Consider the following 15,615-nt stretch of genomic DNA (forward strand, 5'->3'; position numbering starts at 1 on the left):
TGGCAATTTTCAATTCCCACCTTCCACCATATAAATAATTTATCGCGATATTTTCAATTTCTCGTAAGTTTTTCATAAAAAAACATAAATATTGTGTTTTAAACGTGATGTGTATGTTTTTTTCGGCTATTTATCATGAAAAAACATGTGGTTTTTATTTTTTTTAAAAATATTTATAATTTTTTTATATTTTAAAATTATTTTATTACAGAGTTTTTGCCAAAAAATGCGAGAATAAAAAAAAAATTCTCGCGAGTTTTTGACGGTCGATATGTTGCTGCTTTTAACTTTTGTCACTATGCGGTGCCCACCAAAATTTGGAAAAGTTTTCTCATGTTTCCAATACCCCAAAATTTTGCTACATAAGCAAATTACCTCCCATTTATTATCCTATGGATTTAACATTATACTCAAAAATCTTGTTCTCAGGAAAATGTGAACAAAGAAAATTATTGAGATACTTTGAAAAGACACTCTTTCAAGAGTTTTATCAATCAAAGACTTGGTAATATGAAATCGGTAATAGGGGCAATGTTGTCAGTATCGGTGCCTATCGTATCGGTAGAAAGTCGATACGCTTCACCCTTGAATCGGGTTAATTTTTAATAAATGTAAAACTATTTTTAATATTATTTTAATGGCTTTAACATGTGTCACGTTCTGATTGACATGTAATATTTTTAATTATTTTTTGGCCTATTCAGAACGATTCACTTGAGTATCGTGTATCCATAACGGCCGATTCATCACCAAACGATACAGGCCAATACCGATACTGACAATATTGAGCCTAGCACAAAAAAAACAAAAAAAAAATAATAAACAATAAAAATTAATTGCAGCAGACTTATTCTGTTAATTTGTTTAACTTAATTGATGGTTGGAAGAGGTCGAGGGGGTTTTTTAAAACACAAAAAAAAACTCAGGCAGATATTCTAATTAAGAACAATAGTTTGGCGGTACTTGAAAAATTACCATTACCACCTCAGTAGTTGCGTGTGCGAAAAGGTGACCCCCAAAAGGGCTGCATCTTTCAATAAAATGTCCAAGATGTCCCATAGACGAAACGGCTATAAATAGCAAGAAAAACTCAAAGAGGACCGAGTGCACAACAGACTGCTCTGCTCTCTCTCTCTCTCTCTCTCTCTCTCTCTCTCTCAAGAGGTGATGATGATGGTGGGTGGTGGTGGTGAAGTGGCGGATATCGACGATCTGCCGAAGAACGACGCCAACTACACGGCGCTCACGCCGCTCTGGTTCCTCGAGAGGGCCGCGTTCGTCCATCCCGACAGGCTGTCCGTGATCCACGGCTCGCGGCGCTACACGTGGCTTCAGACTTACCAGAGGTGCCGCCGGCTCGCCTCCGCCCTGGCCCGCCGCTCCATCGGCCCCGGTTGTACGGTCAGCACTCTCTCTCTCTCTCTCTCTCAGTTGGTTCTTTTTTTTCTTTAAAGTTATTTAACGTGATTTATTTTATGGGGAGGCTTTAGTCTTTGTATTTGAAGCGGTAAGTAGGATTTTTGCGGGGTTTTTCATTTTTTTAGGAAATAAAAATTGTTTTTTTCTTCCTCTTGCTTTTCCTTCTTTTTCGGAATGGGTCACCAACCCCTCTCGAATCGAGTTGTACGGTAGAAGCTTTCAACCGCAAACCCAAGTCAATTCTTTCACACTGAAAAGTGGGAATTTATTTTTTTTATGTCTTATTTCGGTATTTTTAGTTTTTATAATTGCTGTTTTTTTTTTTTGTATTTTGCTGTTGGGATTTTTGTTTGGTATTTTTATGCGTTATTTTTGCGGAAGACTGGGCAGTTTTGGGTGATTTCGATGGTGGAATTTTTTATGCTATTATTTATTTTTTCCTATATCGTTGTGGGATGATGATTTTGGTAATTAATCGTGCCCAAATCCATATGGGAGAAAGAGATTGAATTTCTTGTGGTTGGAATGAGAGAGACTCTGTTTTATTCAGAACCGAACAAAAAACGTGTTAGAAAATTCCGGTATTTATTAGAAATGTATTTTAAGCGTAATTAATTTTTAGTAAACCATTTATTTAGGGAATCATGTATTTTCTTATCAATGGTGATTGAAGTTTGCAACTATTTTTTATAATTACAGCATTTGCTTTGAATTTGGCTCATCACCTCCTAAACAGAGTCGGTGTTGCTCCCACCCTTTACAAATTTAAATCACTGCAATAAAAATTATAAAAAAAAGTGGAGATTTCTGCAGGTTTTGATCTGTAATATTTGGAATTTTCTATACAGTCTTGAAAATATTGTGTGCCACTGAACATAGATTCTAGGACTTTTGCTTTTGTTTTTTTTTTCTTTATATTTTCCCCTTTTTTCTTACTGTGGTAGAACTGGTTGATTTATTTGTGATCACTATTATATACAATATCCATGCGAAGTTGGAGCTTCGGTTCTCTTCCAATTTATAGCTTCAGAAGATCACTTACCAATGTTGGCACACTTGCCGCCATAGTGACAAATATTGGTGTTTTTAAACCAAAAAATGCAAAAAGAAAAGGGAGATACTGTCCAGCCTATAAAATCGTAAATATCGACCGGAAACTATTTCTTGTTTAATTAAATTTTTTTTCCTTTGAAAAAGTGATTTTTTATTATTTAATATAATTTGCACTTTTTTGCCAAAATGAGAAAAAAATTTATTGCGAAAAATTGCCTGCCGATATTTACCAAAAATAACGTTTTGCAGCTTCATGGAGATTATCACCTGCCGATTGCTTTCTGTGTGGAATTGATTTTGAACAGTCCTTCACAGGAGTGTCTTCTTCACAAATAAGACATGCCTATAATTTATGAGTTTTTTTTATTTGTTTGAAAGTTGGTCATAAAAATCAATAAAATTAAACAACCATCATAATTATGACTAATATTTTTTCTTGACAAAAGCATAATTTTCATGCTTGTGCATATAAAGTTTTTAACGGATTGAACTTGTCTTAAAACTGGTCATGAGTATAGGTAATGGTTTTATATGAAGTAACCCTGCATGCCTTTATGAATTTTAGGTAGCTGTGGTAGCTCCCAATGTCCCTGCAATATACGAAGCGCACTTTGGTGTTCCAATGTCTGGAGCTGTGGTGAACTGTGTGAACATCAGGTTAAATGCAGCAACAATTGCCTTCCTTTTTGAGCATTCTTCTGCTGCAGTTGTTATGGTGGACCAAGAGTTCTTTTCTCTAGTGAAAGAAGCTATGAAGATCTGGGCAGACAAGAGCAAAAGTAGGTTCAAGCCTCCGATTGTGGTCGTTATAGGCGACGAGAGCTGTGACAAAAAGGCACTCCAGAGTGCTTTGGACAGTGGGGCCATAGAGTATGAGCAGTTTCTGGAATCTGGAGACCCAGAGTTTGCTTGGAGCCCACCAAAGGATGAGTGGCAGAGTATTGCTTTGGGTTATACTTCTGGTACTACATCAAGCCCTAAGGGTGTCGTTTTGAGCCACAGAGGGGCGTATCTTATGGCTCTGAGTGATGCACTTGTCTGGGGGTTGAATGAAGGAGCTATCTATTTGTGGACTTTGCCCATGTTTCATTGCAATGGTTGGTGTTTCACATGGTCTCTTGCAGCATTATGTGGGACAAACATTTGTCTGCGCCAGGTGTTTCTCTTAACTTTTCTAAGAAAATCATATTGCTTCTTTGTTTTGTTTTTTCTAATCTGATTTTATGTTGGAAATTTCCTTACTTTTTTGACTCATGAATGGACTTTGGAAAGAGAAAAAAACATGATCCATGTTTAATGCAATGTTTTTTCTTAACCTTAATTAGCCGAAGTTACCTCAATGTTTTCTATGTTAAATTAATCTAACCAATCTAAGTTTTTAATCCATCCTTCATACCTGCAAATGTCAGCTGATGGTTCATGTCTGGTTTGCGTGATGCAGGAACTGTCAAGCCTGTTACTAAATAATCCGTTACTGTTCTTGGAAATTTTTGCATTATCTCTGATATTGCTTCCGCTTTACATGCTCTGTTTGATTGTATCTACATAAATTACTGATGGTTTAGCACTTTATCCACTGCAATTTTGTTTCTATAAGTTCTACTGTTACTATTGAACGTGCTTTGTTGCTGGAATGTAAACATTTTGGGTTTTCTTTCTACTATTGGTCAAAAAAAACTGTAAACTGATCCTAGTATCTGCTTCCTGCGTGCCACCTTTTGTGATCAAATGGATTCTTAGGCAAAGCTGAAAATTCTTATGACAAAATATCAGAAACCTCCTTGTTGAGCATGATTTGTCTTGGACACTTGCATGTAATAGATTGCTCTGAGGATTGATTCCAAGCTTGGTTCTAGTGTAAGTGGTAGAATTATGCAGACAAAAGTATGTACTGCAAGAGTTAGGTACCTGTTTAATTAAGGTTTTATCATGCTTGTATTGGAATTTTTATGTCCCAGCACACTTCCTTTTTTGCATATTTCTCCCATTGAAATTTTTGTTGGACATTATAGATAGGATGGTAAACTTTATAGTATCTTATGATCAAGGAGCTTCTAATTATAGCATGACATCGACATGTGTGATCATATGTCTTTTTCTAAATTGAAGCAGTGAATTATGTCCTATAATGTTAAGTAGCACAAAATACTGCAATTCACTTGTCTGTTCAGGGGGAATATAGTCTGACATTCTAAAAGGTTTACACATTAAAATTTTAATGTGGTGAATGCCTTCAGCTTTTCATATGCCAGTTTAGGCCAACTCAGGCAGAAACAGGAAAACCTTCTAACGAGTCAATTGGAATTACAACAGGTTGTGAACTTCATTGTGGTTTTGATTTGCTTGAGGAGATCTGATTTAAGTCTATCATATTTCTATCTTCCTACCCTCCCTACAAGTTGATTTTTGTGCAGATTGATGCATCAGTGTTTGGGGTCACTCATTGATATATTTCTCCTTTCATTATCGTGGTTGGCACTCTGAATGAGATAATTGAAATGTTAGAGCATAACTTCACTATGGCTCTCGAATTGATCTCTTTTCTTTGTTGATTGCTGCAAATTGGTTTTTTCTTACCTTCATCATCTTTGTTCATTAGCTCATACACATCCTTGTTTCTTGTTTACACGCTACACAGGTAACAGCAAAATCTGTCTACTCTGCTATCGCAAAGTACAAAGTCACTCACTTCTGTGCTGCTCCAATTGTCCTCAACACCCTTATCAATGCGCCACCAGAGGATACATTTCCCCTCCCTCCCAACAGCGTCAATGCCATGACTGCAGGTGCTGCTCCTCCACCTTCCATCCTCTCAGCCATGACCGAGCGTGGCTTCCGTGTCGCTCACACCTATGGCCTTTCTGAGACATATGGCCCTTCTACAATCTGTGCATGGAAGCCTGAGTGGGATTCACTCCCTCCCGACGTCCGGGCCAAACTCCATGCTCGTCAGGGTGTCCGATACATTTGTTTGGAAGGGCTTGATGTCGTCGATCTCAAATCGTTGCAGCCGGTCCCCGCTGATGGCACAACCTTGGGAGAGATAGTAATGAGGGGCAACATGGTCATGAAAGGGTACCTGAAGAATCCTAAGGCCAATGAAGAAGCATTTAAAGGAGGTTGGTATCACTCTGGGGACATAGGTGTGAAACACAAAGATGGATACATAGAGGTCAAGGACAGGGCAAAGGATATCATAATATCAGGTGGTGAAAACATTAGTAGTTTGGAAGTTGAGAGCATATTGTATACTCATCCAGATATCTTAGAGGTTTCAGTGGTCGCTAGACCTGATCAGCAATGGGGAGAATCACCTTGTGCCTTTGTAACACTAAAGGAGCCAGAAAAGGCAGGAACAAGAATGGCTGAAGAGATAATGAAGTTTTCTAAAGCCAAGATGCCAGGGTATTGGGTGCCGAAGTTGGTGGTGTTCGGGCTGCTGCCGAAGACGGCAACAGGGAAGATACAGAAGCATGTACTCAGGGCAAGGGCTAAGGAGATTGGCCCTGTTGGAAAGAGTAGGATGTAGGAAGATAAAAAGAGGTATAGCTCAAAGTAGGACATGTATGCATTGGGAGCTGGTGTTCAGAATCTTTTTATGTGGGCTAGCATAGGTGATCCAAAATGTGAGGTTGGATCAAATGAGAAATAAAATGCTGTGAATGTAACTCTTATATGTCCATTGAAATCTTTTTCAGATTGCTACAATGCAAACAAGTATTTATGTGTTAACTAGATTTCCTATTCTTTAGACCATTTATTACCACGCGGCATACAATACCATGATGTCATTCTAAAAAGCTTATGCAGACAGAGAGCTTCCCCAGACAGAGGTTGGGAAGCTCCGTACATCAACTCACAGATTATCATTTGAAACTTGACACTTTCAACAAATTGTTTAAAGCACAAACATGGTGCTACATACACTAGTTGGATTGCTAGAGCTGCACCACCTCAACCAATGAGGTCTAGGTTCAAACCCTGCCAAGGGCATTCCCCGGTTTGCCTGTTACAGGAGGAAAAAAGGGATTTATCAGGCTAGGTTAGATGGATTTGCATAGTAAGAAAATGTAGTTTGAAATCATAGACTACATTCGAGTGCAGTAACTTGGTTTGGCATTGATAAGCATCCGAATTATTTCAGTCACAGTGATCCCCAACAAATTGAAGAAACCTGGCTAGCTTAAGCAACACATAAAAATTAGTAAATCCTAAATATTATAAAAAGCAGAAGTGAGGGCAATAGGTGTAAAAAATTAGATGATTTAGAACTTTTTCTTAATTGACATTCATATCACGTTATCTACAAATGGAATTAAAAAGTTGTACGGTCATTCATATGTAATTTTTTAAAAACAAAACAATGTTTATTTTTGAAAGGCAAACTGGGGTTAGGCAGACCCCCCCGTGTACTGAGCCCCGTTGGTAAAAAAACAAAAGAAAACCATGTTACATGGCACATTGTAATTTTTGAAAAAATAAGAGTTACTCTCTTGCAAAGGCATGAGAATGTTTCATGCTCCCTCTCTTTATACTCATTTTACCTAATAAATTGAGGAAACCCGTGAGATCCTTTCTCTCTCCTAAATTATTTCCATATAAATCACTTTTTAATCTAAAACGTCTCTCCTTCTCACTCTTTCCTAAACACCTCTCCCTTTCTCTCTCCCCATAAAGCTCTCTATCTCTCATTCGCCCTCTCAACCCCTAACTATTTCCAAACAACCGTTTCTCTGAATGGTAAGCTATGAATTCCTCATGGATAGCTGCTGTAGACATAGACGACGAATATGAGAAGTTCATTATTTGATTCAACCTGGCCAGGTGAGGCTCACTTTCCTTGGATGCAAGATTATAGCATGATGAAAACTAAAGTTTTGGCATATTGCCCTCATCCACTTGAATTTGTGATTTGTATATTGTTATTGCAAGGTAGGTTCCAATACATTTGAGTGTGGTTTTTATTTCACTCCCTCTTTCTTTTTTGAAAGGCATTTCAATTTTATGTTACAAGTGACGAGTGACGAGTTTTGGACAATACTCTTTGGTATTCATTCTGTTTTGTTTTTTTATTTGGTAGGTTGTTGTAGGGTTAATGTTGATAGCAATTTATGTGATAATGCAACTTTAGTGAAGGTATGAGAATGCAACTTCACAGAGCCAATGACCAGTCTCTTGATTAAAGGCAGCCACCCAAAGGCGAAACTTTGAGTATGGCTAGCATTGTTATGTATGTTGCATGACGCATCTAGCATACCGTGTAATTTTTTATTTTTTTGAAATGAATCTAGAATGCAACCTGCTGTCAATTTGATTGCAAGGAATTAACTTATTAAATGAACTATTTATAGGAAAAACTTTTCTTCATGATCTCATAGATATGAAAATATTCCTTGACCTCTCGACAACCAAAGTGCCCTAAAGTTGCTAAAATTGGATTGAGGAAGTTACTCAAGCCAACCATATTTGGCAACTAATGAGAGAAATTACCTTCCCCACCCCTTCATAAATGGAACTTTGAAGGTTCAAGGGTTTCACGTGTGTTGGTTATTCAGAATGTTTAATGATTTGCAAACATATAGCTTTATGCACGTAAATGCATAACACAGCACATGGCTGACACTGCTGGTGGTTCTACACATCAATTGACCATGTTGGCTGTGGTTTCTTCAGAAACATGTTCTTTCTGCTTTCTTGATCCGTCCGTTAACGGACGGACGGGCGACTTTAGTTCTTATAATGGGAATTAGTGCCAATGCACACGGATGCATGGTCATCTGCATGTTAAGACGTTCATTAAACATCCGAATGAACAACATACAAACCCAAGTACACATTGCGGAGTCCAGCCCTATACACAAGGCAATTAATAAATCCTTAATCCTAAGCATTCTAAGTGCAATTTCAGACTGTAATTGTAACCCTCAAAAGTAAAGACCACGATATCATGCAAATAAACAGGCCAGAGAGTTTTATCCGTTCTGTTGCCAAACTTAAGTTTTCATGAAAACAAAGAACTTTCTAGCCAAAAACAAAAGGGAAGGAAAAAAATATGAATGACCCTCTCTGGGATTCAAGTTTAGCTGCCTCACAAAGATCTGTCTTCACATACTGTAGTAAGAAATCAAAAGTCAAGACTCTAACTAAAAGACTAGCTGAATCCTCATCAATACCTTAAAATATAACCCCTAAACTCAATGAGATTTCACGTATTCCTGAACAATATGAAGCCCCTCAGATTCCTCACCATAGTCCTGCAAAACAATAGAACATATGATTGGTGAATACATTTTATGGAAGATTTACTTGGCTACCAGGCTACTGCACACTAAAGATACAAAGCCAAAAAAAGGTAAGCTGCTATCAAATGTATATTTTGGCAAAACAAATGTGTCAGAAAAATACTCAACCGACACTTTAATTTATTCATATGTTCAAACTTGAATACTTCTCCATACCTTGATAACAACACAGGAACAACCAACAACCTTTCTCGCCTTTCCCTCTGAATCAATTTTGCAAAGCTGCACAGAACAAAGCATTTCAGGCCATTCAATACCAAAGTAGTGGTACAATGACTCAGAAAAAAGCCTAAAAATCAAGCTTCAGTTTATAGCTATCACGTGTAGCTGCTAGGTGTAAAGAAGAATAGAAAAGGGAAAGGATGCTCTTGGAATATGTTATTAAATATCTACACCTCAAGGCATGGGGCATAACTCAAGGCAAGGCGTGTGACTCATGCCTCAAAGTCGTATGACAGATGTGTAGGTGCTTCTGAGGCGTGCGCCTCAGTCCATGAAGTGCACGCCTCACACTTGAGGTGCATGCCTCAGTGCAAGTTGTGCGCTTCAGTCATACAGTTAAATTAAGAGGTTAAATATCTTTTTTACCGGAAAAAAAAAGTAGGGTGGAGAGAGGGTCAATTCCTTGACCGCATCCCTTCCCCCTTTTTAAAGCCCATGCATCCCTTCCCCCTTTTTAAAGCCCATGCATCCTTACCTCCTTTTTAAACCTTAGCACTGAGGAGCCACTGGCGTGTGCATGGATTGTTACCAGCATGCTAGCTACCTAATTAAGCGACTGAAGCTCTCTCTCTCACTCTCTCCAGACTGAAACTTGGCATTAGGGGTCAAAATAGAAGATGGAAGAAGAGGTGCCAGTCCAGCCCTCTCTTTACAAACCCTAGAACTCCTCCACCCCCTCTTTAGAGCATAGTCCTTTTGCCCACATAACATATATGTATCTGTCATAGTTGTAATCTAATTTGTTGTCTATAGGGGTGCAATATTGTCCTTCATAGAGATGAATAAAGAAATTCGAATATATTTCCTATGTTTAGATAAAAGTTTTGGAAATTATGCTACTATGATATCATGTGTTATGCAACTATAATATCATGTGTTATGCCTTAAAATTTCTCTTTATATATTGTGCTCTATTTTGTTCCTACAAACTATTCATGGTAAAATGTGCACTTTTTTTTAATTGTATATTAGTTTGTTTTTCTTGTTGTGCATGTTAGTGGCTAAGATACTTACACTTCAACGCTTCGATACTTACGCTTCACTTCATGGAGGCTGCAACACTTCGCCTTGCCTCAAACGCTTCTAACAACCTTGCTTGGAATCAACATAATAACAAAAAAGACTTTCAAGAATTGTTGGCAGAAACCTTTCATGGCTTTACAGCTAGCAACAGAAATCGGGAATTGTTTTCAATTTTAAAAGTTTGGTCACAAAAATATTTTCTTATCAAATTACAAGAATATTAGAAATGCTGCCCAGAGGACCGCAACTTGATATTAGAAACACAGCATCATGTTGTAAAACAGAATGTCCTGCTAGAAGTCGATATTTTAAAATATGAGCTCTACAAACACAGAGAATGTGGCACTCGTTAATTACACATCATTAGTAATTAAAAAAGTTATCCCAGATATTTTGATGTTAAGGGACACATACTACAGCTCAAGCAACTAAAACGAGTAGCCTCTTAACAGAATCTTTTAAGGAAGAGAAATGTTCAGCTTTTGCTTACCCCTGCCCACTCGCCAAGGGTCTTTGCACTGGGAACAGTTACCAGGTTCACACTGTGGTCAGCACAGAGAGCTCGGACAAGTTTGACATAGTCTGGCTGGTTGCAGTCCTCAGCAAGCACACAGAGTTGTGCTGCATGTTTCTCGATGACTTTGGCTCCTTCATGAAGACCACGAGCAAGACCATCATGAGCAAGTGATTTCTTCAGAACAAGCTGCAAAGCTGTCATGATGTCCATTGGTTCGCCTAGAGCCGGTGCCGATGACTCGGCCACAACAGTGGGACCTTCTTCTCTGCCAAGTCCACCAAAGACTATTGTCATAGTAGAAAACTTTTGCAGGCGCAATGAAAAGCATGCAGATTAAAAAAATGAGGCAGCTAAAAGAAAAAGACAATGCAATGAAACTCCATCAGATAAATCATAAAACCATCAACATATTCACAAAAGAGCATTCTTGTTATTTTAGCCACTTCAAAGTAAATAAATCATAAATGACAGTGTTCATTTCACATGACCACCGCAAAGGGCGCATAACAAACCAAGTAGCTTAAGCCCATCCAGGTTAAAGCTTGACTTGAGCTCATTCATCTTTTATGCATACCAAGCTAAAGAATAGACACAAGCTTGATTACTTAAACAAGCCCGAGCTTGGAGACAGGTTTGAGCTTGAGAACCCTCATTGAAGCCCATACCTTTTGTTTATTATATGACATAAACATACACGTATAGTCCAATCCAATGGTTGCTCCATTAGTTTTCAAAACTGAAGTCACAAGTTCAAGATTGCCCTCTCTTATTTCATTTGATGTTTATTAGCTTCTTCTCTAAGCTTGGGTTGAGCTTAGCTGAATCAAGCTTAAGCTCAACCGGACTTGCCCAGTTGAGCATGAACATTAATATTCATCCACATCCTGAGTTCCAGCCAAGCTCGAACAGGCCACGAGAATGGATAGGCATGTGTGCAGCCATAAACATGACCAAGTGAATAGAAAAATAGAAGGGGATGATGTCTTATATAGGGTGGGCAAGGTACAAAACTCCATTCTCCCATTGATATGGAGCTATTCATCTTACACTCTTCCACCGTTTAACCTAGCCTAGCCAGGCTAATAGTGAAAGATGTCACGATATTTTGAAAATATCACAAAAGTATCTTAATAAGTTGTCATCAATTAAATAGTAAAAAATAAATATAAAAAATTTAAAGTGATTTATTAGCTGCAATATATTAGGAAAGCAACTGTTTACATACATTTTAGGAATATCACAAGATATTGCAGCATTTCTAATAAATATAAAAAATATTTTTGTTGGCAATATAATAGGAAAATGAATGTCTATATACTTTTTACATATTTTTGTTCTCCACTTTACTTAAAACATTTCCAAAAATTTTAAACATATTATTGCTGATATTTTGCCAACAAATCGGGAGAAATGTGAATTTTTTTTATTTCTCACAAGAATTAACAGCCAGTTAATTGATTCCATTTTCATTTGTTTGTCATTATGGTTGTGCTCTTACTACAGTAACACTATATTGTTTTATATTTTTCGTTCATCAAGATTCTCGAGATTTTTTGACAAAAACAAACTTTTGTAAAGTGTCCGAAAATATTGCCTTGGCAAGAAATTCTTGTGAATAATATTCACAACGAGCAAGCAAAAAATACATTTGTAGCAATCTGAAACTTCTATGTTTTCATTTCTTTTTATGAAAAAGATTATACAATTAATTTCTTATTCCAAAATCAACACAGTAACAAAAAAATGGAGATCATAAATACCATATAGAAACTTCAGCCATCTCAAAGTAATTCCAATTTGCTAGTCAACTTTTCTAACCAAAATTTTAGATCATTCGCCTATAATAATCCATATTCAACTGGATAGTCGTCAAACATGAGATGGCTCATCACATATGAGCTTCTTCTGCCAGAGATCTTTTCTTCAATCCTCAAGCTGCCGAGCAATTTTGTCATCACCTTACAACGAGACTCTGCTCGACGAACACAAGTCCATATACAAAACTGTGTTTCATTTCATATGCGGCAATTCCACCAAGATCACTTTATTAGTTGGGGGAAGAATAAACATGAATCAGATTTGTGAGGAATGTTTCGAGATAAAACTTGATTTGGTAAAACAAATATGTGGCTGGTAAACAAGTATCTGTTTTTAGCAAGCTACAGAATTCATTGCCAAAAAATCTTCCATATGATTCCGCAGGATCTATTTTCTTTCAAGGAACAAATTCCTAACAATTGAAGGAATCTTCTGATCAATCCAAAGTGAATTCCAATTCCATTACAAATATGACACTAATGCCATTTCTCACGCTTCACATCAGACACAAACTACACTGATTAAATTAATCACCAACCTTAAAGCTACACGTAGAGAACCTCCAATCAAACATAACATAGGGATCTGCAACATAATCTGCTTCTGTCTAAACATCCTAGATGAAAATACAATCCAACACACCTCTTCTAGGAACTATGTTATTGAAATCATGACTTTATACTTGCCTAACATTCCAATCAAGACAGGGCAAATAATGCACCAACAAGGTGAGATATGAATGCACATTCAAATTAGAAGCAATCGCGACTGCACTTGATAAGAGGAAAGACGTAAACAGAGGAACATGGTTTCAATGCCATAGAATGCGTGGGTACCAAATCCACACCAATAAAAAAGAATCAATCAAAATGCGTAACAGTTTCTCCTTCCATGGAAAACCAACAATTTTTTCGCAGAATCCGATCCCCATCTTAAAAATTATTCAACCCGCAGCGATTAATCTAAATTAAAAATAATTAGAATAGCAACAAAATAGCCCAAACTAACGCAAACCCAATAACGTCATATCAAATCGATCATATAAATTCAGAAGAAAGAAAGAAAGATGAATAAGAAGAAGAGGATCGATGAAGATGGAGAGCCGTACCCTGACATTATGGAGATCTGAAGATCGTTCCTGCTCGCTCGATCTTAGAACTTTGGGAAAGCGGAGGGGAAAAGGAGAAAGAGAAACCCCAAAACCTCCACAAGAGAAAAGAAAGAGAGAAACCCTAGCCCTCAACGGGTCGGGTTTAACTGGGACCCGACTCGTACAAAACAACATAGGGTCATTGTTTGGTGATAAACAAGGAGGTCCGATTAGAATCCAGGATCAAAGTGTCCGATTAATATATGGATCCGGGTACGATTTGTAAAATTTCATACTCGACCTGAGTTTCGATTAAGATCCAAAAAAAATTAATGTAAAAAGGATAAAAAATATTATTTCATCGGGTATGGTTTGGGTCTGATTCATGTAATCCATATAAGATCCAGATATCATTTCTCTTACCGTGGGGTTTGATTAGACCCGAGTTTGAACCCAGTACCAGCATCTCAAATCAGATCTGGGTTCGAACCAAACCGGACCCTAGTCCAACCAGGAATAGTGCGGACAGATATGACCTTTTGTGGGCCAGGGGGTGATATCCGATATGAATCCAGGCATAGTATTTTTGGATTTGGATCATTAAAACAAGATCCGAATGTTCATTCCAATGGGATTCAGATTTGATTACTCACCTACAATTTTTGGATTCGGTCTTTTATATTGGCTTATTTTTATTCTTTGTTTATGGATCCGAGTTCTATGACATCCATTTTGGATCTGAATTCAACCCTATCTGATCGGATATATTTTGGATCTACTGTTTATGTTTCGGATTCAAAATCTAGCAAGATCTAGCCTGTAACCGATGCGTTTCAACCTCATTTGTAGAGCCAAAGACGGTTCAGGCTCTATGGACATCCGACCCATGCATGGCACAAGGTAGCGATGGGTTGGATCCTAATCCACCAGACCCGGGTTGGTCACGTTAGCTAATTGGGCAGGACCACGAGATCCAAATAGTAGATGGACTTTATGCCTGGTTTGGAAGTTTACAAACCAGACCCGAGCCTGACCGTAGATCTGATTAAGATCCAGAATCCTTGCATATAAAATATTTTAAAGTAGATACATTACAGTTCTGGGTCTTATTATCCAGACAATGACCCAATATGGTAGCCAGGACCATTTAGAGTCTTAGACCCAGACCCAATAAAAGCACCTGAAAATTCGAACTTGGAACAGAATATGGACCATGAAAGTCTGGCTCAAGTCTGATCCATAGACAGCCCTTGTCGGATCATGTGACCAGCTCTAATGGGATGATGTTGGACTTGGATTTGGATAGTATTAGATGGATCAAAGTGCAATGGATTGGTCAGGAATTTTTGAAATGACTTAATGAAATTCGGATCACCATGTTCCTGCACAAGTAAATATTTGTGTGGAGTAGTGGAAGGTTCCAACATATGAATGGCTTAGATCAAGATCCATTTAGCCCGTGTTTTTGCGGCCTTTCCACGTGTTTCTGTGTAAACGAGGTGGTCGTAATTTAGTTGTCGAAAACATCCTCTTGTGAATGGTGTTGAAATGTGGTGTTTGGGTTGCCAACTCCACCCCTAATACAATATTTTTTTTCCAAGCTGGGGTTAGGCAAACCCCTACCAGTTATACAACTATGCCATTGGGATTTGAACCTGCAACACCCAAACACAAGGTGACATGCACTACTAACTGCTCCTACCAGACAAGGGGAGTCCCCATTGGTCCTAGTACAATGTTTTGACAATACCCACTTCTCCCAAAAACAAAGGGCAAACCATCAGAGGATGTTGGGGATACCTCGATGTGCGTAAGGCAATGTTTGGGGGCCTTGAATTGGAAGTTATGTTGTCTACACCGACTCTGGAATCCCTTCCTCAACACGAGAACGGGCTCTGGTACCACTTGTCATTTGTCTATTTCCTTCAATGGGCCAGCACGGTGTGACGGTCCTTCCTTACCGCCACAAGCCTACTTGTCAGCTTGCTTGCCAGTCGCGGAAGCTTGTAATCATAGTGCAAGAGAGCGAGAGAAAATAGAGAGAGAAGAATTGCAATCAAAAGAAGCAATCACAATGAGGGTGAACAAAAGAAAACTCAATACATTTAATTCATTCACAATTTTGCCCGAGGGCTATTACAGTTCAAGCATACGGGCTGCCCTTTCAGGGT

General features: G+C 38.1%; 2 protein-coding genes across 2 annotated transcripts; one reads left to right on the forward strand and one right to left on the reverse strand.

Moving 5' to 3' along the window:
• The first annotated feature begins 1,110 nt into the window (after window positions 1-1,110).
• LOC149846277 (acetate--CoA ligase CCL3-like) lies at window positions 1,111-6,203 on the forward strand. The gene is made up of 3 exons (XM_089996282.1): window positions 1,111-1,401; window positions 3,038-3,628; window positions 5,111-6,203. Exons 1-3 carry the CDS (start codon window positions 1,168-1,170, stop codon window positions 5,999-6,001), a joined length of 1,716 nt encoding a protein of 571 aa, XP_089852408.1. The 5' UTR covers window positions 1,111-1,167; the 3' UTR covers window positions 6,002-6,203.
• A 2,239-nt stretch (window positions 6,204-8,442) lies between these two features.
• Window positions 8,443-13,552, reverse strand: LOC149846278 (small ribosomal subunit protein eS12-like). The gene is made up of 4 exons (XM_089997920.1): window positions 13,463-13,552; window positions 10,510-10,801; window positions 8,931-8,996; window positions 8,443-8,726 (listed from the first exon to the last, which is right to left on the reverse strand). Exons 1-4 carry the CDS (start codon window positions 13,468-13,470, stop codon window positions 8,667-8,669), a joined length of 426 nt encoding a protein of 141 aa, XP_089854046.1. The 5' UTR covers window positions 13,471-13,552; the 3' UTR covers window positions 8,443-8,666.
• Window positions 13,553-15,615: the final 2,063 nt, after the last annotated feature.

This window comes from Nuphar pumila, chromosome 2, assembly GCF_984573655.1.
Source record: "Nuphar pumila chromosome 2, dmNupPumi1.hap1.1, whole genome shotgun sequence".
Classification (NCBI taxonomy): Eukaryota; Viridiplantae; Streptophyta; class Magnoliopsida; order Nymphaeales; family Nymphaeaceae; genus Nuphar; species Nuphar pumila.